Source organism: Colobus angolensis, unplaced genomic scaffold (assembly GCF_000951035.1).
Source record: "Colobus angolensis palliatus isolate OR3802 unplaced genomic scaffold, Cang.pa_1.0 Scaffold322, whole genome shotgun sequence".
In the NCBI taxonomy this organism is placed as follows: Eukaryota; Metazoa; Chordata; class Mammalia; order Primates; family Cercopithecidae; genus Colobus; species Colobus angolensis.
The window spans coordinates 1,153,787-1,177,319 of NW_012116511.1; the positions used below are offsets into that span (position 1 = coordinate 1,153,787).

The 23,533-nt window shown below is 37.7% G+C and overlaps 1 protein-coding gene across 1 annotated transcript in view; it reads right to left on the reverse strand.

Annotated features, from left to right (window-relative positions):
• Positions 1-23,533, reverse strand: part of L3MBTL3 (l(3)mbt-like 3 (Drosophila)) — a 130,431-nt gene that overhangs the window by 90,833 nt on the left and 16,065 nt on the right. The window contains exons 4-9 of the mRNA XM_011951649.1: positions 12,387-12,503; positions 5,807-5,918; positions 5,373-5,447; positions 3,787-3,946; positions 2,215-2,347; positions 272-356 (exon numbers count right to left, since the gene is read on the reverse strand). Of these exons, the coding sequence (XP_011807039.1) occupies positions 272-356; positions 2,215-2,347; positions 3,787-3,946; positions 5,373-5,447; positions 5,807-5,918; positions 12,387-12,488 (667 nt within the window). The 5' untranslated portion in view covers positions 12,489-12,503. The remainder of the gene's footprint in view (positions 1-271; positions 357-2,214; positions 2,348-3,786; positions 3,947-5,372; positions 5,448-5,806; positions 5,919-12,386; positions 12,504-23,533) is intronic.

Here is a 23,533-nt window from a genome sequence, read left to right on the forward strand (position 1 = left end):
AGAAGGGAGGGAAGGAGAAAGGGATGGGGGGAGAGAGCAAGAAAGGGAGGGAGGGAGGAAGGAAGACAGTTCTCATCCTTACCCTGAAACCACTTGAAAGTTATGAATTTTCATTTTTTTCTTATCCTCAAAATCTCAATCTTTACTGACAAAACTGAATCAAAGAAAATCCTGAAGTAATACTTTAACTGCCATGACTAAAATTTCCACCTGTGTGAATCATTTTCAATTCCATAAAGTTACAGGTAAGACTTTATTTTCATCAGCTCACCCTGCTTTAATACAGCCGAATCCCCTCGTCTTTTCCTCCGCGCTCTCTGCGAACCCCTCAAGATTCTTACATCTTGTTTGTTCTCCTACAAAAAGAAAGGAAAATTATGACTTTACAGTTCAAGAAATTGGCACCAGTGAATAGTTAGAGAGCTGTCAGAAAGCACTTTTTCTGTTGTTCTTTTCTTCAGTTCTACTTTATAACTTTTAAGGAAAGAAAGAATATAGTTCATTTGAAAACTGTGTTGCCTTTGGCCTGAGGTTATTGTAAAATAAGACCGTATCCATGTATTACCCACTGGAAGGGCATGGACACTGCTCCCCGCTCCTTGAAACACTTCCGCCCTCAGCTGCGTGACCACTCCGCTCTGGTTTTCCTCACGCCTCACTGGCACCTCTTTGTCTCCTCTGCTGATGTCTCCTCCAATCCAGTTCCCTTCTCTACCCTTTCTAGTCCCTTTCTCTGGGTTTTCAAGGTCATTTTATAGGCCAGATACTCCCAGTCCACATCCCCAGCTTCCTCTTCCTGACTCCATGTGGCTGTACACAAATGCCTACTTGGGCTCTTCATCTGGATAGTTAATCAGCATCTCAAACCCATCATGGCCAAAGGACTCTTTGTTCTGCACTCCACCCTCATCTTACCATTCTCAGTAAGAGACATGATTATCCAGCCAATTGTGAAAGCCAAAATTCTAAGCGTTATCCCTGATTTTTCTCTTTTCCTCACACACTCTGACAACCCTACCTCTACTGATTCCCCAATCCACAGACTTCCATCTTCTTTAGCCTTCTTACAGGTCTAGTACAATAAACTCCTAACTGGTTTCCCTGATTCCACTCAGGGCTACAGTAAAAAAACATACATCATATCAAAGCATTCCCTTGTCTTACTTTCCAGAGGCTTCCCCTGAAACTCAGAATACAATGAACACCCATGACTCTTGTTTACCATAAAACCCTACATGCCCTGGGCCACACGTACCTCTTCAACTTCATCTTACTCCATCCTCTCCTAAACTACAGTGACCAGACTTTCTTTTATTTCCTCGAACAGAACATGCTGTGCAAGTTCTTACCTTGAGGACTTTTCCTCTGGAAGTTCTACTACCCACAAGACGCCTCACCCTTAACTTCACATAGCTGGCTCCTCTTCATTAATCAGATCATGCTGTTCATGTCATTGTCTTTGGGAGGGCTCCCTGACAACCCGACCTAGAGCAGTCAGCCTATCCTAATGCCCTATTTGAATTCTCAACGTAGCACTTATCACTAGGTGACATTTCTCCTGTTCACTTTGTTTGTAGATTCAATACCCCCTAAACAAGAATGCAGTGTCTCTGCCAGGAGAGACTCTGTCATCTATCTGTCTTATGCATCCCTGTATTCTCAGCTCCCAGCACAGTGACTCGCAAGTAACTATTGTATAGTACCGATCTTAAGGGAAACGTTTCCAGATCTCAAAGTTCCCTTTTCCTATAGAACCATTAATAGATGCTTTAGGAATATGATATTTATGTTTTAATTCACACATTTTGAATGGCTTTTCCCCAAATATACTTCATATTTATGTGCCATTTTTTAACCACTCAGTTTTATGAGATCTGTCTCCAATTTAATGAAATTGGATTGGCATTTTGTTGTCAAGAGGAATTTAAGATTCATCTACAAGATTGAATGTGTTTAAACGTTCCCTTTCACCCTAGCACTAAATTTCAAGACATCCCACTTTTTTACCCTGAGAGAAAGATACTATTGTTTATGATTCCCATTTTGAGATCAGGACAGTGAGGTGCAGAGAGGCCACATAACTTGCTGACAGTAACACAGACAGTCCTGGAACCCACATGTGAACTCAGTGCGCTCTAGAGCAGCGCTTGTGACTGTGATGCTACCCACTAAAGACGCATCCCTGCACTCCTGGTGTCAGGCAGAGGCACTCACCATTTCATCATCTCTCTCTTCTCCATCCTCCTTGGGGTCCACTTTCAGAGATAATTTTGGTTTTTTCTTCCGACTACACTTAGGATCTTCTTCCTCGTTGTCTTCTTCTATGTCCCTTTCTTCCTTCTGATCTCTGTTGTGTTTATAAACCCAAAATAGTGACAAGAGACAATACCTATCAAACATCTACTTGTTGATCATCAATGCAACAATCATTTAAAAAAAAAAAAAATCACTCTCCAAAGGAAAAATCTTTAACTACCAGGAGAAATCTGTAGGCATGAGACTATCATATATCAGGAACACTGAAAACCACTATTACATATGGCATCTGTCAGGGCAGAAAATGAAAATTACCCTGTATATTAATTTCAAAAGGGGGCCAGCGATATGTATGAAATAGGTTCTAACAAGTCATTTGCCTGTCACATCTACCATCTATACTAATAAAAGAATTATTTAGAGACATTTGTTTCTAGGGTCAAACAAGGATCTAGCAGTTATTAAGAATGAAAAATCCAACTGAAAAAAGGCGAAGTATAACTCTGTGAAACATCAGTTAGCCAAGAAAAACAAGACAGTTCCAGCTGGTTGCAGTGGTTCGTGCCTGTAATCCCAGCACTCTGGGAGGCTGAGGCGGGCGGGTCATGAGGTCAGGAGATCAAGACCATCCTGGTTAATATGATGAAACCCCATCTGTACTAAAATACAAAAAACTAGCTGGGTGTGGTGGCATGTGCCTGTAGTCCCAGCCATTCAGGAGGCTGAGGCAAGGGAATCGCTTGATCCTGGGAATGTGGAGGTTGCAGTGAGCCGAGATCACGCCACTGTACTCCAGCCTGGCGACAAGGTAAGACTCCGTCTCAAAAAAAAGAAAAACAAGACAGTTCCCAAGCCTGTGCTGATTAAAATACATGGGAAACACACTAAAATATAAATGTCCAGTCATTTCTTTGTAGTATACAATGATATGCAAGAAAAACACCTGCTTGGCGGTAAGCTGAACTTTGTCAGATAGTCCCCAAATGGGAAGGTCACACACCACCGCCAGTCACAGCTGATACCGCTGTCTCATAATCCTCAGTCCACACCTTCAGATCATTAGTGACACAACTCACTACACTCTTCCCTATGGCCATTTCCACTCAGGTGATTACAAATCAGTGGAAGCTTTATGCCATATGTGGAGTTTCAGCCAAGTTACCTAAGAATTCCCAAAATATAAACAAAACTATGTTTTTATAAATGTGTCATCAAAATGTGTATGTAGCCCAGAAAAAAGTAAATACTCTTAGCTGAAGAACAATCAAATGAATGGAAATGGAAGACTGAAGGCAGAGGCAGAGGCTGTTTTGCAGGCAGAATGTTAGTAATACAACTCAGACCAGGCATGACAGACGTCACCAGGTCCCATATAGGGGTTAGGGCCCATGTGGCCCTAAAGGAAAAGTCTCTGGGAAAAAGGTATCAATAGGTGACCAATGTCAGAGAGCATCAAACTTCTATATTCTCAGGCACCATGACTTTGGACTCTAAAACTCATTTTATAGATGGAATGGGGAAAAAACCTACTTATCTTTGATGTGCCGAACACAATTCTGGCTGCAATAGTTTCCTCCAGAAAGACACTCATCTACGTTGCCATACTGACAACAGTTCTCACAGAACTGAAGCCCTTCTACTTTCACTGGATCCTTCAACCTGAAAGGCACCCCAGTCTTCTCTGAAAAGACTAGAAGATGAAAAGAAGAAATGCAAATTAAAAGCATGACAGAAGACATTCTAAAATACAATTAAACTTTTTCTTCTAATAATTTTGTTAGCAACACAATAAAGAATAGTGTTTGTTGAATGAATGAATGATCAAATGATAGTGTTTTTGTGGGGTATGGCCTCTGTAAAAGTCACTCAAGTCATTCAAATAATGAAAAAATATTCTGCAGAAAGGATAAACAAAAGCTTGCCCAAGGCTTTTCTACAGAGTTCAAAGTAAAATGAAGAAAATTTCATTAGTCACTAAATTCAGAAGACGCATATATCGATCTATAAAATCCTCTTCTATATTTGTATCTTTCAGAAAATTTCAAAAGATCATCTTTTATTTCACATTTACAATCTGTTGATGAATGATTTTGTTTCACTTAATTGGCTAAATCAACATCTCATCTATTACGCTTTCAATGTAGTACATTTCCTGCATCAAATTGTGTATCCAAATTGTGTAGAAACTCACATCTCCTTTTGCCTGAATTGTCAGGCTAATCATTCATTCAGCCAACAGTTATTAGGCACCAATTTATTCTAGACATTAATAACGACAGTAGAGAGCTTGCCCAAGAGAGCTCGCAGTCTAGAAGAGAAGAGAGGCAAGAAAACCAGTATTTATGATAAAATGTGATACATGCAATACTAGAGGCATAAACAACGTCCAGAAGTAGTACAGAAGAAGTGATTCATTCAGCCTGGGGTAAGGTCAGAGAAGGATTTTCTGATAGAAAGCCTCAACAGGGTTTTGAAGGCCAAAGAGGAATTTACCAACTGGACAAAGAGAGAAATGGCATTTGAGCCAGAAAAAGCAGCATGAGTAAAGGCAAGAAAGCATGAGACCACATGATGTGTTGGGAAAATTACACATAATTCTGTGCTGCTGGCACTGCCAGGACACAACATACATAGAAGGAAATGGAGACTGAGGAGACAAAGCGAGCAGGGAAGTGCACACAGCACCCAGATCTTTGTATGTTCTGCTAAAAAGGCAATGAGAAATCAGTGAAGTGTCAGATAAGCAATCTATGTAAGTTCCTCTGGCTTCAAGGTGCAGGACCAATTGGAAGGTGATAAAATTAGAAGCAGACTGACATCTGCAATAGCTCAGATGAGAGTTGAGAAGAGCCTACATTAAGGCTGTGGCAAAGATGACAGGTAGAAAAGGCCAGATCTGAGACATATTAGGAAATAAAAATCAAGAGGTATAAGTAACAGGATATGGGGATGGGAAGAACAAATTCAGGATGACTCCTATATTTCTTTCTTGTCCACTGGGTGGATGGTGCTATTGTCAACTGAAATATGGGTTAGGGAAGAAAGAGCAGCTTTGTGGGGAGGGGAGAAAGAAATAGAAAATGAATTGCATTTCAGACATGTGGAGTTTGAGGTACCTGTGGGACATCCAGGTGGAGATGTCCAGTAGGCAGGTGGAAATACGGGCCTGGAGCTCGGGGGAGAGGTCGGGGCTGGAGATGTAGATTTAGGAGTCATCAGCATATAGGTGTTAGTTACAACCATCGGAGTAGATGAGAAAAAAAGTGGCAGGCTTTTGGCTAAATCACCTGCGTGGGCTACAACATGGATTTACTTAATTTCCAACTAACCTTGTGCTACTACAGATCTGGCATTAGGAAAGAAGACAGTTTATAGTTATTTTAAAACGTAAAAGCTGGCTCCTATCAGTTGCATTATAGAAATTTACCTAACAACATGAGGGATAAAAATTACCCGGGGCCTTCAAAGTTCCAGCCTATTATAAAATTTTAGATATTCTTATTTCGAATCTTTCAAAAGCAAGAAATAAAATGCAGATACCCATCCTTACCTTCTTGAGCAGTTGGTACCATCCACGTGGTGGTAGCAGTTGCTTTTTTAACATTTTCCATCTCATTCTCATCTGTAATAACTTCCAAGGCTCCAAACTCATTTACCCGAAACTAGCGACAACAGAGCAGAAAGAGGCAAAATTTACAAAAGTGCTCAGGAAAGTCATTAATTATTTAATGGCTGACACATATAGTCTTCAAGCAAATTAATTACATGTTAAAAGTTAATTTAGACAATTATATCCTGATAAGTCTCCCACCAATACTAAGACCTTTGCATTTTACTAGTTTTAGAATTCAAGGAAGGAGAACAGAACAAAGCAGCAAGGTCTGCTGAAGATTCAACAACCCTGCTCTGCCCTGTCCTAGAGTTGGCATGATGGGCTATCATTTCGAACACACTTTGTGTATGTGTGCGTGTGTGTGTGTGAGTGCGCGCGCGCGTGTTTTAACTAAAATTTATTTTTTCTTATGTCATATTTTTTCTTATTTAAAAATCACATTTAGTAAAAGGAAAATTACTCTTTTCCCAGGAATCAATTTGTCTTGCCCAAGCTCACCCAGTTTGGAGAGAAGGAATGGATATCCCTATGCCAGAAATAATGGCCTGAACATCCTTTTCCTTATAATCCAAGACGGGAGCACACAAGGCTGAAGCATGAGCCACACGACCCCAATGCCATACTTCCTCTTTCTTTCACTGCTCTTTAGAAGTCTGCATTATCTTCACTTACAGTCCTTTAAAATAACTGGAAATTTCTCTGGGAGCTGAACAAGTAGTCTACCAGCTACATGCCGATTTTATCACTAAAAAGCAAGAGCATCTTGATTTCACGGACATTCCCATTCCAAATACTGAAAATTTCCTTTCACCTGACAGAAAGCTTCAAACAAAATAGGTTTCTACAACGACCTGGTTGTACTGTGTGTATGCATTGAAGGCTTAGCCATTACCTACGTGTGGAGACCCTATTCTCTCTGAAACAGCGAGGTTTACTCACACATTCATGAGTTTCAAGCAGTTTTCTGTATTCCTTCTGTTTTTCCATAAAACAGAATAACATTAAGGACCCACTAATTTTAGCAGGTGATGAAAAACTAGAAAGCTCAGAATTCAAAAGGATAGTAAGATGTTTCAGATCTTTCAGAGAAATTATGAGCATGCAAATATGTAGTGCTTAAGCAAGGCCCTCCATTTGCCAATCTGAAAAAATCGATCTGGACAACATGCCAATATAATGATTTATTTAACTAAACTACATTCTGACTGCAAGTTGGAAAACTCTTAGGCAAAAAGTATCAGTAATTATTCTTTCTAACAGGTGAAAACAGCACTTTAAACAATGTTCTCTGCACAGTCCACAATTACGAAATGGTTTCTAGACTAAATGTGTGGAAATGGTTAAGGAATGTGAGAATGTCTTCTCCCTACTACGTACGTATTCCAGATACAAGTTCCCAGGTAAAATGTGAGTACTATACCAAGTGTATATACCAAAATGTCAACGTAGGAAGAGGTAAAAATTTATTTAGAAGGAAAAGAGCTAAAAATAACTTCACTTTTGGAAAAAGAAATCTTTAAAAAAATGTTTTTAATGATTACTCTGAAGACAGAATATTTCAAAATAAGGCTGACAGTACCATCTGCTGGGCAAGAATAGAAAGAACAAGCTACCATGATAATTATTAATTAATGATATTAAAGAATGTGATAAAAATCAATTTGAATTAAAATTCAAAAACAATAGGCACAAGCTTGACAATGCACTTCAGGTAATTTTGCTTTTACCTTATGTCACTGATGTTAATTTATGCTTATTTGACAAATACAAAATGTAAGAAATAGCATCAAACATTTATATTAAACAGAAAGTCTCCCATGGCTTAAGTTTTCAAACTGCTGTAAAACAGCAAACCACCCTCCATTTCAAAGACCGAGAAAGAAAACACCACTGAGTGAAATCTCCAAGTCAGAACTCAGACCTATGACATCTAGAAGCTTCAGGTTCAAACACTTTCAAAGTTAAAAGGAAAGATTCCCACAATGCAACATTCAATCCCAGTCAGTTTTTCTTTCTCCTAAAATTTATTGCCAGTAACTGACCTACAGTCTAAGTACAAAGTAAAGATGCAATGTCACTTCGGGGCACAGTTCACTCTTCTAAGCCAGAGATCCACAGATGGACTCTGAGGGTTGATTAATCTCATAAAACAGATGCAAAATTATGATATGTGCATATACAGCTTTCTGGGGATACGATTCATAGTTTTCAAGGCATATTATAAGCCTGAAAAAAAATGAAGAATATCTGCTCTTACCAAAGTTTCTTATCTCAAAAATTAAATACCTCAAAACATTTTCAAAATATCCTCCCATATGCAAAAACACACAGGGATCAAATTTTTCTGTGAGTTCTCAATTTGGGCTTACTGTGTCTTCCACAACATTGCTATCATAGAAAATGTCAGACCACAAAGGTTGATAGGTCCTGCTAACATTACTGAAGTCCTACAGACAGAATTCCAGAAAGACTCATACATTTCCTAACACTATGTTTTCCAATAAAACACCCAGGTTCTGAAATTGGTGATGCTTTCACAAATGGTTTTGGAATGACAGAAACTTCACATTTGTTTGTATTTCTTTAAAATCATTAGTTCTTTTAACCTAGAGAGCTAAAATACGTATAAAAACTTGCCAAGTGGCTCCATTCTACAACCAAGAAAGTCAAAATTATAAACTTTACAAAAGGGACTTAATATTAAGCAAATAAAACACATCTGCTGACTTTTTCTGCATGTGGATATATCCAGGTCAATCAGAAAACAATTATGCCTGAAATATATAAGGGACTGCACGTTTTGTTTGGCTTGAACTACCTTTAATTGATTCAACTCTATTTTGTATAATTTTTGATTGTAGAGTCAAAGGATCTTTTGCCTATATTTGCCTGATTTAATAATAAATCATTAGAAGACGCTGCTCAGGTTATTGTTTTCATTTTATTACCTTCAATGTTGAGATGTGAATCGACTTACCAGTGTGTTTTAAGGGCAAAGATGTTTGATAAACAACTAAATTGTTTTCAACATTAATCAAAGCAAGGCAAAAACCGTATATTACGAGTGCAGTGAATTTTACTGTTGAGTTTCTGCCTGCTTCTGCAGGCAGGGTCTTACTCTTGGCTAACTGGCAATTATTCTTACTAGATAAGATGCTGTCCTCTCAGGAGTGTATCTGCATTTTACCGAGAGACCCTGAAAGACATTATGACCCAGAGGAACAATTGTTTGTGGATAAATTTCAGACATCATTAGAAGTTCAGGTACGGAAACTGCTCAGGTATGGGAAGCCCTACCATGTACCTCTGCACTGCCACTTAGTCACCTCCCTGTTCTTACAGCTGGCCCTGAGACACTAATCTACAAATACTAATTTGCATTTTAAAAGGACAAACTAGGTATTGGTAAAGTTTCCAAAGCTTGCTTAGGCAAAAATGTTTTAATGACTATAATATTTTCAAGAGTGTCAGTGGACACTTGCTGTTTCTCCCTTAACACTCTGTACCTTCTTAAGCTACTCCCTCTTCTGGAAGCCCTTCTCCTTCCCTTCCTCCCTAAAGTATTCATGGAGACTCCTACATATTTCCAGGCACCTGAAGCTCAAATGACATCTGCTTTTCAAAGCCTTCCCAATCCCTCCAGCTGAAATAAATTTTTACCTCCTCTAACTTCCTGTAACATTTTCTTTGCATCTCTTTTGATATGAAAGTGTTTCTTCTCTTTAGACAGCAGTATAGCAGTGGTAAGATAATCCATTTTAAGTATCAGAAAAACCTGGTTTTAAGACCCCTGCCAGTAACTGACCTAAGTAAGTGAATTAACCATCCCAGGCCTCCATTTCCCCATCTGTAAACTGACAAGAGAGACAGAACTACCTTAAAAAATAAGAGAATTAAATAAAAAGATGCAGGTAGTGTTCAGCAGAGAGTACGTTCTCTATTCTTTCCCCTACTGCACCCAGAGAAGACGTCTGTGCTCTGTTTATGTAAGCGTTCGACAGCCCAGTGTGGAGAAAGGATTCCAGCAACAGGGAACAGTAAAAAGGGACCAGCATGCAAAGGCTTCAACTAGTGGTTTGGGCTGCGTAGAAAACAAGAGTGGCAGTGAGAGTGAAATGAGACATGGCCAGAGAGGAAAACAGAGGCCAGACCACCAAAAAACTCTTGTGGTAAACTTAAGGGGCTTGAACTTCACCAAAAAGATTCCAGCAACTGTTAAAAAATGTTAAAAAGAAGGGCGTAACTTGACTGGATAACAATCATAGGGCTTTTACAGGAAAAGTTATTTTGAAACAGCAAAAATTGAGGCATATAAAAACCTGTTCTCGTGATACGAAATGGACTTCTACAGATTTGCTGACTATATTACCCACTGAAACACAGAAGCCTGGGTAGGATAAAATAGGCAAAGAATGATGTGTGAGAGAACATTTCATGACTCATTGAAAGTTCTTTCTAATATTCTAATTTTGTGAAAAATCAATTTCTTAATCAGATTTCTTAAGTAACTTGGATTTTAAGTAGGAAGCAAGTGAATTAGAAATCTTCAGTAATATAATCAATTGGGTCATCTCTGAATCTCAGATAAAAAGGGTCATAAGGTAAAAAAAAAAAGACATTTAAATTATTTTTAAAGAGAGGCATCAAACTGTCTACAGTACATGAATTAGATACATGGCAATTACCCAGATAATAAGATGGGTCTGAAAGTTATTATCAAATAACCCAGATGATAATACCTGTTAAATGGCTTAATTACCTGATTAACTTAATACAAGTAATAGGTTAATTTCTCAAACTCATTGCTTAGAAAACCTTAAAGCAATCCAGATTTCTTAGGGATGGAAACTTCACTCTATTATTAAAAGCTAACTGAACAAAACTTACAAATTTCATCATCCACGTGACAGTTTTTTTCAAAAAAAAGCCATTGAGAAGAAAAGGGTTAAACACACAAGGGAAATAAAGGATTAAAGCAATTAAAAATGGCACTTTACACAGTAAGTCATAAAGCCAGAAAAAATACAATTTGTTAAGTGTTCTGTATCCATTACTTTGTTCAATTCTCAAAACCACCTTATCACATAGATTCTAATATCCTCAATTTTACAGATAAGGCTTCCAAAACTTAGGCAATTGAAATAATTTGACAAAGCTTGGGTAGCTATTATGTAGTTGACATGACCAGTTTGAGAAACAGTTTTTCTTTCTCAAAAATGTTCAGCAACCTTTCTCTGTCATATGCTTATCCAGATGAGTATTTGGAGAATGTTAGCGCAGGTAAAATCCTTAGCATTTATTTAATTCCTAATTTACTGCAGAGGAAACTTGACCCAAAGAGATTAACTGGCTTTTTCAAGGTTATACAGAAATAAAATTGAAAACCCAATCTCCTCTCCAGATTCTACTAAACCTCAGTGCAACATTTTTGTTACACTAAACTCAGAGATGTTGGCACATTACACTTAATTAAATCAAACCCAACTAAAATCTAAGTATTTTTCCAATGACAGGCAGATTGTCCAAATCTCACCACTGAGGATGAGCTAGGGCAGGCTTGGCTAGGATAGTTGTCAAGCAGCCACTAAAAGGGATTAGATTCCAAGAGGCCTAAATTAGGGAGCAGGAATTTCTATTCAAGGTAGCCTAGAATACCAAACATTTGAGAGGTAAACCAAGCAATGGCCTGTTGGGGAGATGGGAAGTTCAAATACCTGAACGATCAAGTGCAAACACAAAGTCTAAAGGGCCACAGACAGGTTCAAGGTTCCAGAGAGAGGATCAGAGCAAAAGTAAATTAGAAATGAGAGATGGGGGTAGTTGGTTTCCCAGATGGGTGCTTGCACAACCATGTTTCATGGGACAACAGAAGTAGTCCTGGAATAGGTTTGGGGTTACTGGGAAAAGGAGGCAGGGCAAGGTTATACAAAAGCAGCAGATTGAAGTATTGCTCTCCAAAGAGTTCTCATCTATACTAAGGCAGACGGATTTACAGGAAGACCCCGATTTTGAACAGGTCACTATATAAAAATCCATATTTACAGTACAATTTAAGAGAGGTGAATAATCCTTTTATTCAATACTTTAACGTTATCCAGTTTTTAAATGAGAACTCTAGGACACAGAGATTGTGGCTATTCATCTGAAGTTACAAAGCGCATTACTACCAAATCAAAAAAAGATAGGTCTTCTAAGTCAGTCATTTCTGTATTTATAGGCTGCCATGATAAGAGTCAAAACTGAGATGATCCGTCTTGAAACTATAAATCAATTTGCGCAAAATAAGCACATACTGCAGAAACAGTCCTTACTCCCCTAATCCAAGTGACAAAGGCTCTGCCATTCCATCAGCATTTCAAATTGTCTTGCACATTTATTGTGGAGGTCTAAGCATCATCTAAAACCCACACTACTATGATTAATGCTTTTAATTTTTATTTCACATATGTATCCAATTTTAAGTAAGCACACACACAGATGCACACACACATAATTGTATGTAATAAAGAGAGCATACCTTTAAGTCACTTCCTGGTAACGTGCCCACTCCATCTTTCCAGTCCATAACACTGAATACATCAAACTCTTGACCACTTGTGCTAGAGGCAGATTCAGTCATGATTTATTTTTTAACCTGAAAGGGGAAAAGAAGGCATATCACTAAATATTCCACATGGAAATCTGTTTTTAATTTAGTACTCATTAGTTCAGTTCCCCTTAATTACATAATTTTCTTGATCACAATATCCCACATTCCTAGATCTAAAAACAACTACTTCAAAAATATTAACACTTTTTTCCTAGTACAATCCTTGGAAAAGTATAGAGAAAAAATGTTAATAAAAATTTCTAAGTTAAAAAGTGTTATGGTAAACATTTTCTATTCATAAACAAAAGAAATGCATTGATTCAAGGCATATTCACTTAAAACAAAAAGTCATAATGCCATATGGATAGAATTCCTTGCCTGTAAGTAGTCTGTTTTCTGTTTTAAGACACTAGAAAAAAGTAGACATGGATAAAGGATAATCTGCCAATTTGTTATTCTAGGAAATAGGAAAACAGTCTCAAAATGTACAGCAAACACCCGTAAAAAGGCTCTGTTAAGATAACCAATTTGGCTACCTAAACTGTGACAAAATTCCTAATTTTCATTTTCTAAAAAAATTGGAAAACAAATTTCCATTGATTGTAGTATTGATATTGTTCTGAGACTGTTGTCTGTGTAACATGAGAAAAACAAATAAGTAATTATGTTGGTATCATAGACAACTGATGAAAGATTGATGGGTCTTAAATTTGAATGGAAGTATCAGTATGAATTCATGTGTTTTATCTTTAGAAATATGTGTATTTTCTAGTTTTGTCCACTGAAAGAATCTAGAAACAATCATCAGTCAACGGTAATGAGCAGCCTAGCTTCAACTGTGGTGTCTAAATACCATTTCTCACAATTCTCCCCATAGAAGGAGCTGACTTCTGCTCAATAGCAGGAAATGTCCAAGATGAAAACTTAAACATCTTGTCAAACAAGCAAGCAAAGAAGCTATCAAAGATAATGGAAGTCATATCCAAAGAACTCAAGAGCCAACCTGAATAGGCCCCTTCTGGCCAAAGAAAGACAAAGTAGCATCCTTACTATCCTAATTACTAGCTGCAGTGAACTGAAACACATCAGATAAATGTAAATCCACAAGTTCATAATGACATTCAAAGCAAACAAATAAACCAAGAACACCTCATTGATCACCTTTTCAGGATTCAAGAAAACCAACTCACTATTTGGAAAAGGAAACACGGATTTATCCTGCCTTTCCAATGTGATCTGTATGTTAGAGTAACCATATCGTTGGGCAGATAAAGTTTCCCCTTAGAAAGAATTCCAGCTAATAAATGAAGAAAGAATGATAGAATATTATAATTTGTAACCTTTAATAAATTAATGGTTCTAGGCAACGACCATCAATGGCTGCCAGGAATGCAAACCCAACACCATCTCTGAAGTAGCCTTGCCAGGAAAAAAACAAAATCAAACCTAATCTGATCAAGTCTATTTATAGAAGCTAGCAGAGAAAGAAAGCCTGTTAAATCACACCACAAAGATACAAGGAAGAAAATCCAGATTACCAGAAACTCTTTAGCAGCATTTCTCAAAGCATGCGTTCCTCAAGGGTCTCTGAGACCCTTTCAAAAGGTCCAAAAAGTCAACTGTTTTCATAAAAATACTCACACATTCTTTGTTTTCTTCACTGTGTCGACATTTGCACCAATGGTGCAAAACCAAGAGAGGATAAAATTGCTGGTGCAATGGCAATAACTGTAGTAGCAGCCATTGCATTCTTCTCCGCCATGCATGCACAGTAAATAAATGTCAGTTTCACTAAAGACCATTATTGATGAAGTAAAAATAATAAATGTTATTAAGTTTTGATAGCTGAATATACATGTTTTTAATATTCTGTGTGATGAAATGGGAAGTACTTTGACATGCCAAAGTACCATGAATGCAAGCTCCTGGTTTTTAATGGAATGCCTTTTTTACTTAACAAGCTATATTTATTCGGATTTGGATGTCTGGTAAATATTTTGTCAAAAATTAATGAAGTGAGCCTGTCAAATGAAGGAAAACACTAACAGCATTTGTAGCTAACAATTAAATTTGAACCTTCAAGAGAAAAATCAGGATTTTGTAAAACTTACAAACATCACCATAAGCTTGCCAGCTTCCAGATGGCTAAAGACTTTTCTAAGGCAGGGGATGGGCGGTGATAGTAATGGATGTGATTTTTAAAATATTTCATAATGAAATATGTCAACACTTGAAGATCTGCCTAACTCGCTTAAGCAAAATTTTCAAAATGACCAACGCATGATGGTACAAAATTATGCATAGGTAAATGATCCATTTAAAGTGCAAGATGGACCAACAGATTTTATTTATTTATTTATTTATTTATTTATTTATTTTGAGACAATTTCACTCTTGTCACCCAGGCTGGAGAGTGCAGTGGCATGATCTCGGCTCACTGCAACCTCCGCCTCCTGGGTTCAAGGAATTCTGCTGCCTCAGCCTCCTGAGTAGCTGGGATTACAGGTGCCCACCAGCACACCTGGCTAATTTTTTGTATTTTTAGTAGAGACAGGGTTTCACCATGTTGGCCAGGCTGGTCTTAAGCTCCTGACCTCAAGTGATCCGCCAGCCTTGGCCTCCCAAAGTGCTGGGATTACAGGCATGAGCCACTGCACCTAGTCCCGACAGATTTTAATGTAACAGATTATGATTCATAATTAATCAGGTTCATTGGTAAGGTTTCAAACTGCACACTGCAACTAATCTTTAAGAAACTACCACCACCTGTCAAGTTTTAGTGTGGTAACTAAGAACGTTCACTATTAAATGAAAAGGCTATTAAAATATTCCTTCCTTTCCCAACCTCATACATGCATAAAACCAGATTTTCTTCATATACTTCAAGCAAAACAACCCAATGCAACAAGAATGCAGAAGCAGATATTCAGCTATCTTCTATTAAATTAGACATTAAAGAGATCTGCAAAAATGTTTAAAAATGCCATTTCCCTCATATTTCTTTTATTCTGGAAACTGTGATTATATTTCATTAAAATTATGCTTACATATGCTATCATGTACTGGTTTTACTGTTATTTTTAAATAGTTTAAACTATTTTGATATATATATAAAAACTATAAAAACAATACCTCTTTGAGCTTTCAACCATTTTTAAAAGTGAAAAGGAACTTGAGACCAAAATGTCTGAAAGCCAATACTGTAAACTACATAAAAAGATGGGCAAGGAAATATGAAATTTTTTTCATATTTTTAGATGAAAAGGGATTTAAGAAACACATCAACCAATCACAATATTACAATTCATAGATATTCTGTGGACCCTGATTTAAACAAAAGATTATTAGACAGGAAGGAAAGTATGAATGCCAAATTGGGTATTTTATGATATTAAAGAAATACCGGTTTTTTTTAAGAGAAACGATAGCATGTACTTTTAAAAGAGTTGTTGTTCCTTGTATTTTAGAGGTACAAATTGAAATGAAAAGATGAAATGATGTAATGTGAGAAATTTGCTGTAAACAAGGGGATGAAGTGGTAACAAGACTGGCAATGTGTTGCTAATTGTTAAGATGTGTAAAGGGTCCATGATAGTTTTTATTTTACTACACCCTAGTTTTGTATATGCTTGAAAATTTTGTTCAAAAATTCAAGATTTTTTTGAAGTACAGTCCCCTTACATATATAATATACACTCACTTTTAAATAGTCAATAGGAAAAACTTCTGTTTCTTTTAATTACAGCTAATTTCTACTGGAATTTACTAGATGCTTCAATATTTTTTCTTCTATTTTCCCCCATAAGTAGAGAGAACATCAAATATTAGACATATTATTAAGCCTACTTCTGATCATTTCAAAGCTTACACAATCTAAATTTGAAGAAGAATCAGATTTTATAGACCTCAAAGGCACAAGCCACAAAAGCAAAAATAGACAACTGGGATTATATGAAACTAAAAAGATTCTGCACAGCAAAGGAAACAATCAACATAGTTAAGATAAAACCTACACAGTGGGAAAAGGTATTTCCAAACTATCCATCTGACAAGGGATTAATATCCAGATTATATAAGAAGCTCAAACAACTCAGCAGCAAAAAAGCAAATAATCCGATTTGAAAATGGGGAAACCATCTACATAGATATTTCTCAAAAGAGGACATACAGATGGCCAACAGGTATATTAAAAAAATGCTCAGAATCACTAATCATCAGATAAATACAAATTAAAACCATAAGGAGATATCATCTCACCCCAATTAAAATGGAAATTATCAAAAATGTAAAAGAAGAAATGCAGGTGAGGATGCAGAGAAAGGTGAGCTCCTATATATATATTGTTAGTGGGAATATAGAGTAGTATGGCCATTATAGAAAACAGTATGGAGGATCCTCAAAAAATTAAAGACAGAAATACCATATGATCCAGCGATCCCACTACAGGGTATATATCCAAAGGAAAGGAAATCAGTATAGCAGATATCTGCACTCCCATGTTTATTGCAGCACTATTCTCGATAGCCAAGATATGGAATCAACCATCCATGAGTGGATGAATGGATTTTAAAATGTGGTTTATATACACACAGGAATATTCAGCCATAAAAAAGAATGAAATTCTGTCACTTGTGACAGCGTGGATGAGCCTGAAGGACATTACGTTAAGTAGGTAGGCACAGAAAGACAAATATCACATGTTCTCATTCATATATGAGAGCTAAAAAAGTCTCATAGAAGTAGAAAATAGAACAGTGGTTACTAGAGCCTGGGAAGGGGAGCGGGAAGGAGGGAATAGACAGAGGTTGATTAACTGGTATAAAACTACAGTTAAATAGGAGAAATAAGTTCTAATGTTCTATAGCATAGGGAGTGAATATAGTTAAAAATAATTTACTGTATATTTCAAAAGAGTTAGAAGAGTGGATTTTGAATATTCCCAAAACAATGAAATGATAAGTATTTGAAGTGAAGGATATCCCAATTACCTTGACTGGATCACTACACATGCTATGCATGTATCGAAATACCATATGTATACCATTAATGTGTACAATTATTATGCATCAATTAAAAGTAATTCTTTTAAAATAAGATTTCACTACCATTAAGATTGTGCCTCAAAACAGGACCTAGGATGTAAAGGGCTGAGGAAGAATTAATCTAATCAATAATAAAAATATGAAATGAATTAAGACTTAGTATGACTTCTCTTTCACTAAGTAGGTAACAACCAGCAATGATACAGACTCCTTATGAAGTGATGTTTAAGGGTGGTAACTTTTTTTTTTGATAGACAGTAGAGTGATAGAATATCTTCCCCCTGGTGGATAAACTTGGTAATATCCAAGTGATCCTTTAATAAAAAAAGTTTTACTGTTCTTTCTGGTAAAATCTCTAGATAACCATTTCCATTATTTTCTTTGGTAAGTACACTTTAAGGAAATTTAGTGAAATTATCTTATAGTATGAAATTGCCAGCTGTGACTACCCTGGTTATTACAGTCTCCATAAATATAATAGCATTTGATAATAGCATTTGTTCACCAGATACTAAGTGTCAGGCACAACACATACTTTTGTAAGTTTGATTCAATCTTACCTTCTTTCAGAAAAGGATTCAAAGTAGCAATTTATATACATTATTTCAATAATTTCTTTTCCAGAAAAAGAGGGATTTTATCATCCCTCTAGTCTACATTGAAGAAACTGAGGTGCAAAAAGATTTGGTAACTCAACCAAAACCACAGCCAGTAGCATGGCCAGCATCTGAACCCAGGTCAGTCTGATTCCAACGGTGCGCTTTCTTTGTCAACCATTGTTTAACCTTTACAGAGCTTTGTCCCCCTCTGAAAATCTGTCAAAATCTACTTTTACCAGAATGTGGTACACCTCTGAACATGACAAAACTAGTTTACTGGGCCAAAGTTCTTAATATAAATATCAAGTCCACATCAGTGCAACATGTATCTGATCAAGTACCTTCAAAGTACATGCTTACTAACAAAATGTCAGTAAGACATACAGACGCCACAAATAGATTTTTAGTCTTTTCCTACCTAAAAACCATATATGTATAAAATTCACAGCAGCAAAATCCTGTCTGACAGGAGGAATAGAAAGTAGCAGGTATCTAAAAGCTAGCACTATACATAACCTGCAGTAAATGTTCACGTTTTAAGAAATACTCAGAATATGCCTGTGCTGTATGAAACAGTAGTAACATTACACAATGTACCCTGCCTGAAAACATGTATCTCATATTTGTAAAAATTGTTTTCACCCATATTTTCATTCTGAGGTTTGTAGATTCTGTATACAGTATTATAGCATTAAAATATTTACTATGTTGTCTTTCTCATCATCTAATTTTGAAGCCTATGGGTACTTTCATTATCACAAGAAGACTGAATGGCTACAACAGATTGCTTTTCTACCATCTATTAATGAGGTAGAACAGCCAGCAATCAATATTATTTTAAGAAAAGCGGCTTCTAAGACACCCCAAGTCTTCCTCCCTTGTTGTCTCTCTCTGTAAATGTGTACACTTGCATACAAACATACAAAGTCCTTTACTTCAACAATTCGTGTTCCTAAGACTCGGTAAATTTTTGCAGTACTTAGAAATGCTCTCATTGTGTTTTGTTCTTGTAAGTATCACCTGGTGCTACACCATAATCCACCTGTATTCCACAGGCCACACACACACACACACACACACACACACACACACACAAACAGGAAGGTAAGAGAGTCACAATGCAAGTCACAAACACTGTTTCTCCTTCAGCAGAAAACCCCATCACAATTTTTTTTGTTGTTGTTAAATGGTGCCGAGATTTCCGAAGGAAGTATCTTAAAAGTACACCCTGATGGGTCCTTTGTGCTACCAGACAAGATTCAGCATTTTCCTCTTCATCTCCTCTAACTCCTATTGGTCTCCAGCCACTACAAATGTCAAAAGAGGTAAGTTTGGGGTTCAGATGTCCACCAAATGCATCAGAGCAGCTTCTGATTCCCACTAATATGTATATGTCATGGCTGACCATGGCTGCAACCAAAGGCATTGATACCCAGTATGCTGCTACCACTGCCCACTGTGGATGTCATGTCAAGGAGCCGACGACTACTGAAGACAGAGACCACTGCTGCTGGCACTAGTGCAAAAGTATTGCACTCTGAAAGTCTCTGCTTTGTGAAACAATTTGCTTTTATTACAACGTTCTTCCCCCCAGCCTCCAACAAAAGCGCTGGAGAATAGACTAAATGACATATGACACTTTCTTCAGAATTACCTCCTATCTCTCTCCTACACCACTCCTCATCTCCAAACCAAAGTTGTGAAAGCTGACTCTCCCTTGAGATATTCTATCTCCTGGATGAACCTCCTCACTCACTCATGTAAATAAATCCCTGGCAGCCCTGGTCTACCATGTACCGCTTACATCAGGTGGTAATTAAACTAGTTAATATCTGATATTCAAAAACCCGTATAAGACTCTATATTAAAAAACCCCTATGAGGAAGCAGACCACTCATATATTGATGCTGGCGAGCCTTCTTTCTGTATACTTTTTTGTGTCTGTTGAATGTTTAAATAATTTTTTTAATGAATAAAAATGAGTTTTTAAATCCAGTTTCATGTTTATTTAAAAGTGTATATTATAAAAGGCATGTCTTCCCATGAAAATATTTGTTATTAATGCCAACAACTGAAGCTACAGCACAGACATCACGAAGGAAAATCCAGTTCCACAAAGCTCTCTGGTAACTTAACTAGTACTCGTTAACTATATATGCACATTCATCAGCTCAACAGAAGGATGAGAGGAGGAGGTGTAGGGTTCACTCCTCCACCACTCAGGTATGCATTCGCAGACTGTGTATTTATGGTTCCTACCATTCCTGAGTGACACCTGAAGTTGCTGTGACATTTAGTAATTTGTCATTTTGCAGAGACATGATTCTGAATCACACATGCCATAAAGCTGGGGCAAGGGCAAGTTGTCCAGCCTGGCCGAGACCCAGGCATGCTCTTAGTCATAGTGCTTAGTCTCAGTGCTATGAACACTGTAAATAAAGTGATAAAAACTGTATCTTTTTAAGAAATGAAACAAAATTAACTGCTGGTTGAGTCTAGTGTTGATGACAGAATGAAGGGAGTATGGGGATGTTTATGAAAGCGATAGGCTAGCCACAAAATAGAAGTTTCAGATAAATTGAAGACTGAAATGTCAAATGCAATGATGACTCAGACACACTGTGTGAACAAAACTACCAAATGCTCCAAAAGGAAGTAAGTAGAAAGGATGTGTGACTTTGTTTCAATAAGTGCTCCAGACAGTACCCAAATCAGTCATCAAATGAGATAAGTAGTTAGGGGTCTAGAGAGACCATTTAAATTGTTCAATTCTTCTTTAGCAATTTTATGGAAGGAATTATGTGCTAAAATGATTTTTTTTTTTTCAAGTTGAGAATTGTGACTGGCTTCGGACATCGACCTCACAAATGTCAAGAATCTACTGTATCTCATTTTGAGTGGTGATAAACAGTTTGTGTGTCCTTCATAATCTTTCCTTCCTACCATTTCTGTGCTCCTATCTGCCAGCAGTGGATAAAACAGAGGCTCAGAGTGAGGAGCAGGGACTCCTATGAGCTGGGTTCCTGCAGCATATTCAAAATAAAGAGCCTGCCTGGGGCTCAGATGAAGGGAAGATACCAGTCCTCTGAGATATAAGCAGCACAACCTAGGAGGCGCACAGCACAAAGCAAAAGAGAGGGCCCTGCCTATCACCCAAAAGTCTGCACCTGCAGATAAGGGAAGAAATACGGATTACTGAGAAAGGGTATTGACTGTAGTCTGACCATTCCTGGTCAAACCATTGTTCTCCAAATATTGTCTTTAAAAGAATGGCTAGCTAATAGTCCTCAAGACTGGTTAAATAGTTTTAATAATTTTACAGTTGCTTTTTCTTAAGAGCTGCATTTTATAGCTTCATAGTTAACAATTACATTTTTCAAAAATAAGGTATAGAGATGCTATGGTTATGAGTTGAGAATGGTTGTAAAATGAGGGTAGACATTATCTTAAAAGCAGCATCTGAGAATCAGACTCAAATTCTGTCATTCAGATAACAGGCCTGAGATCAGTGCCTGGTGTCAAGGAACTAAACTTGCCAGTTTTTGGTTAAAAGGGCAGTGTATCTTTTGTAAACAGTGTGTCAGGAATACTAACCCTAAAATCATTACTATGAACCAAACAAAAATGACAACTATGCTGAAGAGGAAGACAGCAATGAGAAAAACCAACACTCACTGTAGAATCCAACACCTTGTTGCTATGATGCCTACTAAGTAACACCATCAACTCAAGATGATTTTTTGTTTACTTTACGGAAATCATCTTCAGTCACTAATCGTTAACTGTCGAACTTGGAGCAGAATGACATTCTCAAAACTCCTAAACGTCATTCTTCAGTAACATCATCTACAACGAGTCTCCCCAGTACTAATCACCTTATGAATGCAGCATATAAAACTGCTTTGGGCCTCCCCACCCCACTCACCCAGCTCCCGTCATCCTTTCATAGGTGCAAACCAAAGGCTTCATTGATTATCCTCAAGATTTGCTGTACATACTCTTACAGTTCCTCTTTCCATCCCCTACCCTTCCCTCAGCTACTTCCTTCTTCTCCTCCTCTTCGTATCACTTTCCAAAGTTTGACAGTTACTTACTCCATGACTTTCAACAAATCAATCTCTCATTTTTTGTACATTTTTGAGACACGGTCTTGCTCTGTTGTCCACGCTGGAGTGCAGTGGTACAATCAGGGATCACTGCAGCCTCAACCTCCTGGGCTCAAGCGGTCCTACCACCTTAGTCTGCCAAGGAGCCAGCACTACAGGTGCATACCAGCACACCCGGCTAATGTTTTAAATTTTTTGTAGAGATGGGGGTCTCACTATGTTGCCCAGGCTGGTCTCAAACTGCAGGCCTCAAGCGATTCTCCCACCTTGGCCTCCCAAAGTGCAAGGACTACAAGTGTGAGCCACCATGCCCAGCCTGATCTCTTAAAGTCTCAATTTCCCCATGTGTAAAATGTAAATAACAGAACCTTTCTTCAAAATTCATTGAGTAATGGTGAAGACAGATGAGATAGGCCAGGTAATAACACAGCATAGTACTTACCAGATACTAAACAGTCAATAAAATGTTAGCTTCTTGTTATAATTATCTGGTTTAACAATTATTCAAATTCATGAAAGCCACTCAGTGACCTTAAAAAAAATTACGCAGTGGCTTATTTATTCATAGAGACAGGATCTCACTCTGTTTTCCAGCCTGGAGTACAAGAGCACAAACATAGCTCACTACAGCCTCAACCTCCCGGGCTCAAACACTCCTCCCACCTCAGCCTCTAGAGTAGCTGGGACTACAGACACACAACAGCAGACACTACTCTAGGTTTTTTAAAAAAATCATTTTATTTGAATAACATCTACGGTAGTAAGCCATCTGTGTTCAAACCTTTGTCACAAGATGTGAAGATCACTACCTAAAAAGTAGATATCATCAGGTGTGGTGGTTCGCACCTGTACTTTCAGCACTTTGGGAGGCTGAGGCAGGAGGATCGCCCAAGGCCAGGAGTTCAAGACCAGCCTGGGCAACATAGTGAGACCCCACACCTACAAGAAAATGCAAAAATCAGCCGGGCATGGTGTTGCACATCTGTGGTCTCAATCAATGTTGACCAGGTTGGCCTCAAACGTGTGGCCTCGCCTCCCCGAGTGCCAGGGCAACCGGCCTGAGCCACCGCGGCTCCCATGTGGTCTCAGCTACTCCAGAGGCGGAGCAGGTGTGATTGCTTTCAGCCCAGGAGTTTCAGGCTTCAGTGAGCTATGATCACGTCACTGTCCTCCAGCCTAGGCAACAGAGTAAAGCTTTGTCTCAAAAAAAAAAAAAAAGCAGATACATTATTTTTATTTAATACTATTACTATAATAGTAATATTTATTTTTATAGTAATAATTCCTCATATTTACATGGCACCAGAAAAGACTGCCAATTTCTTTAT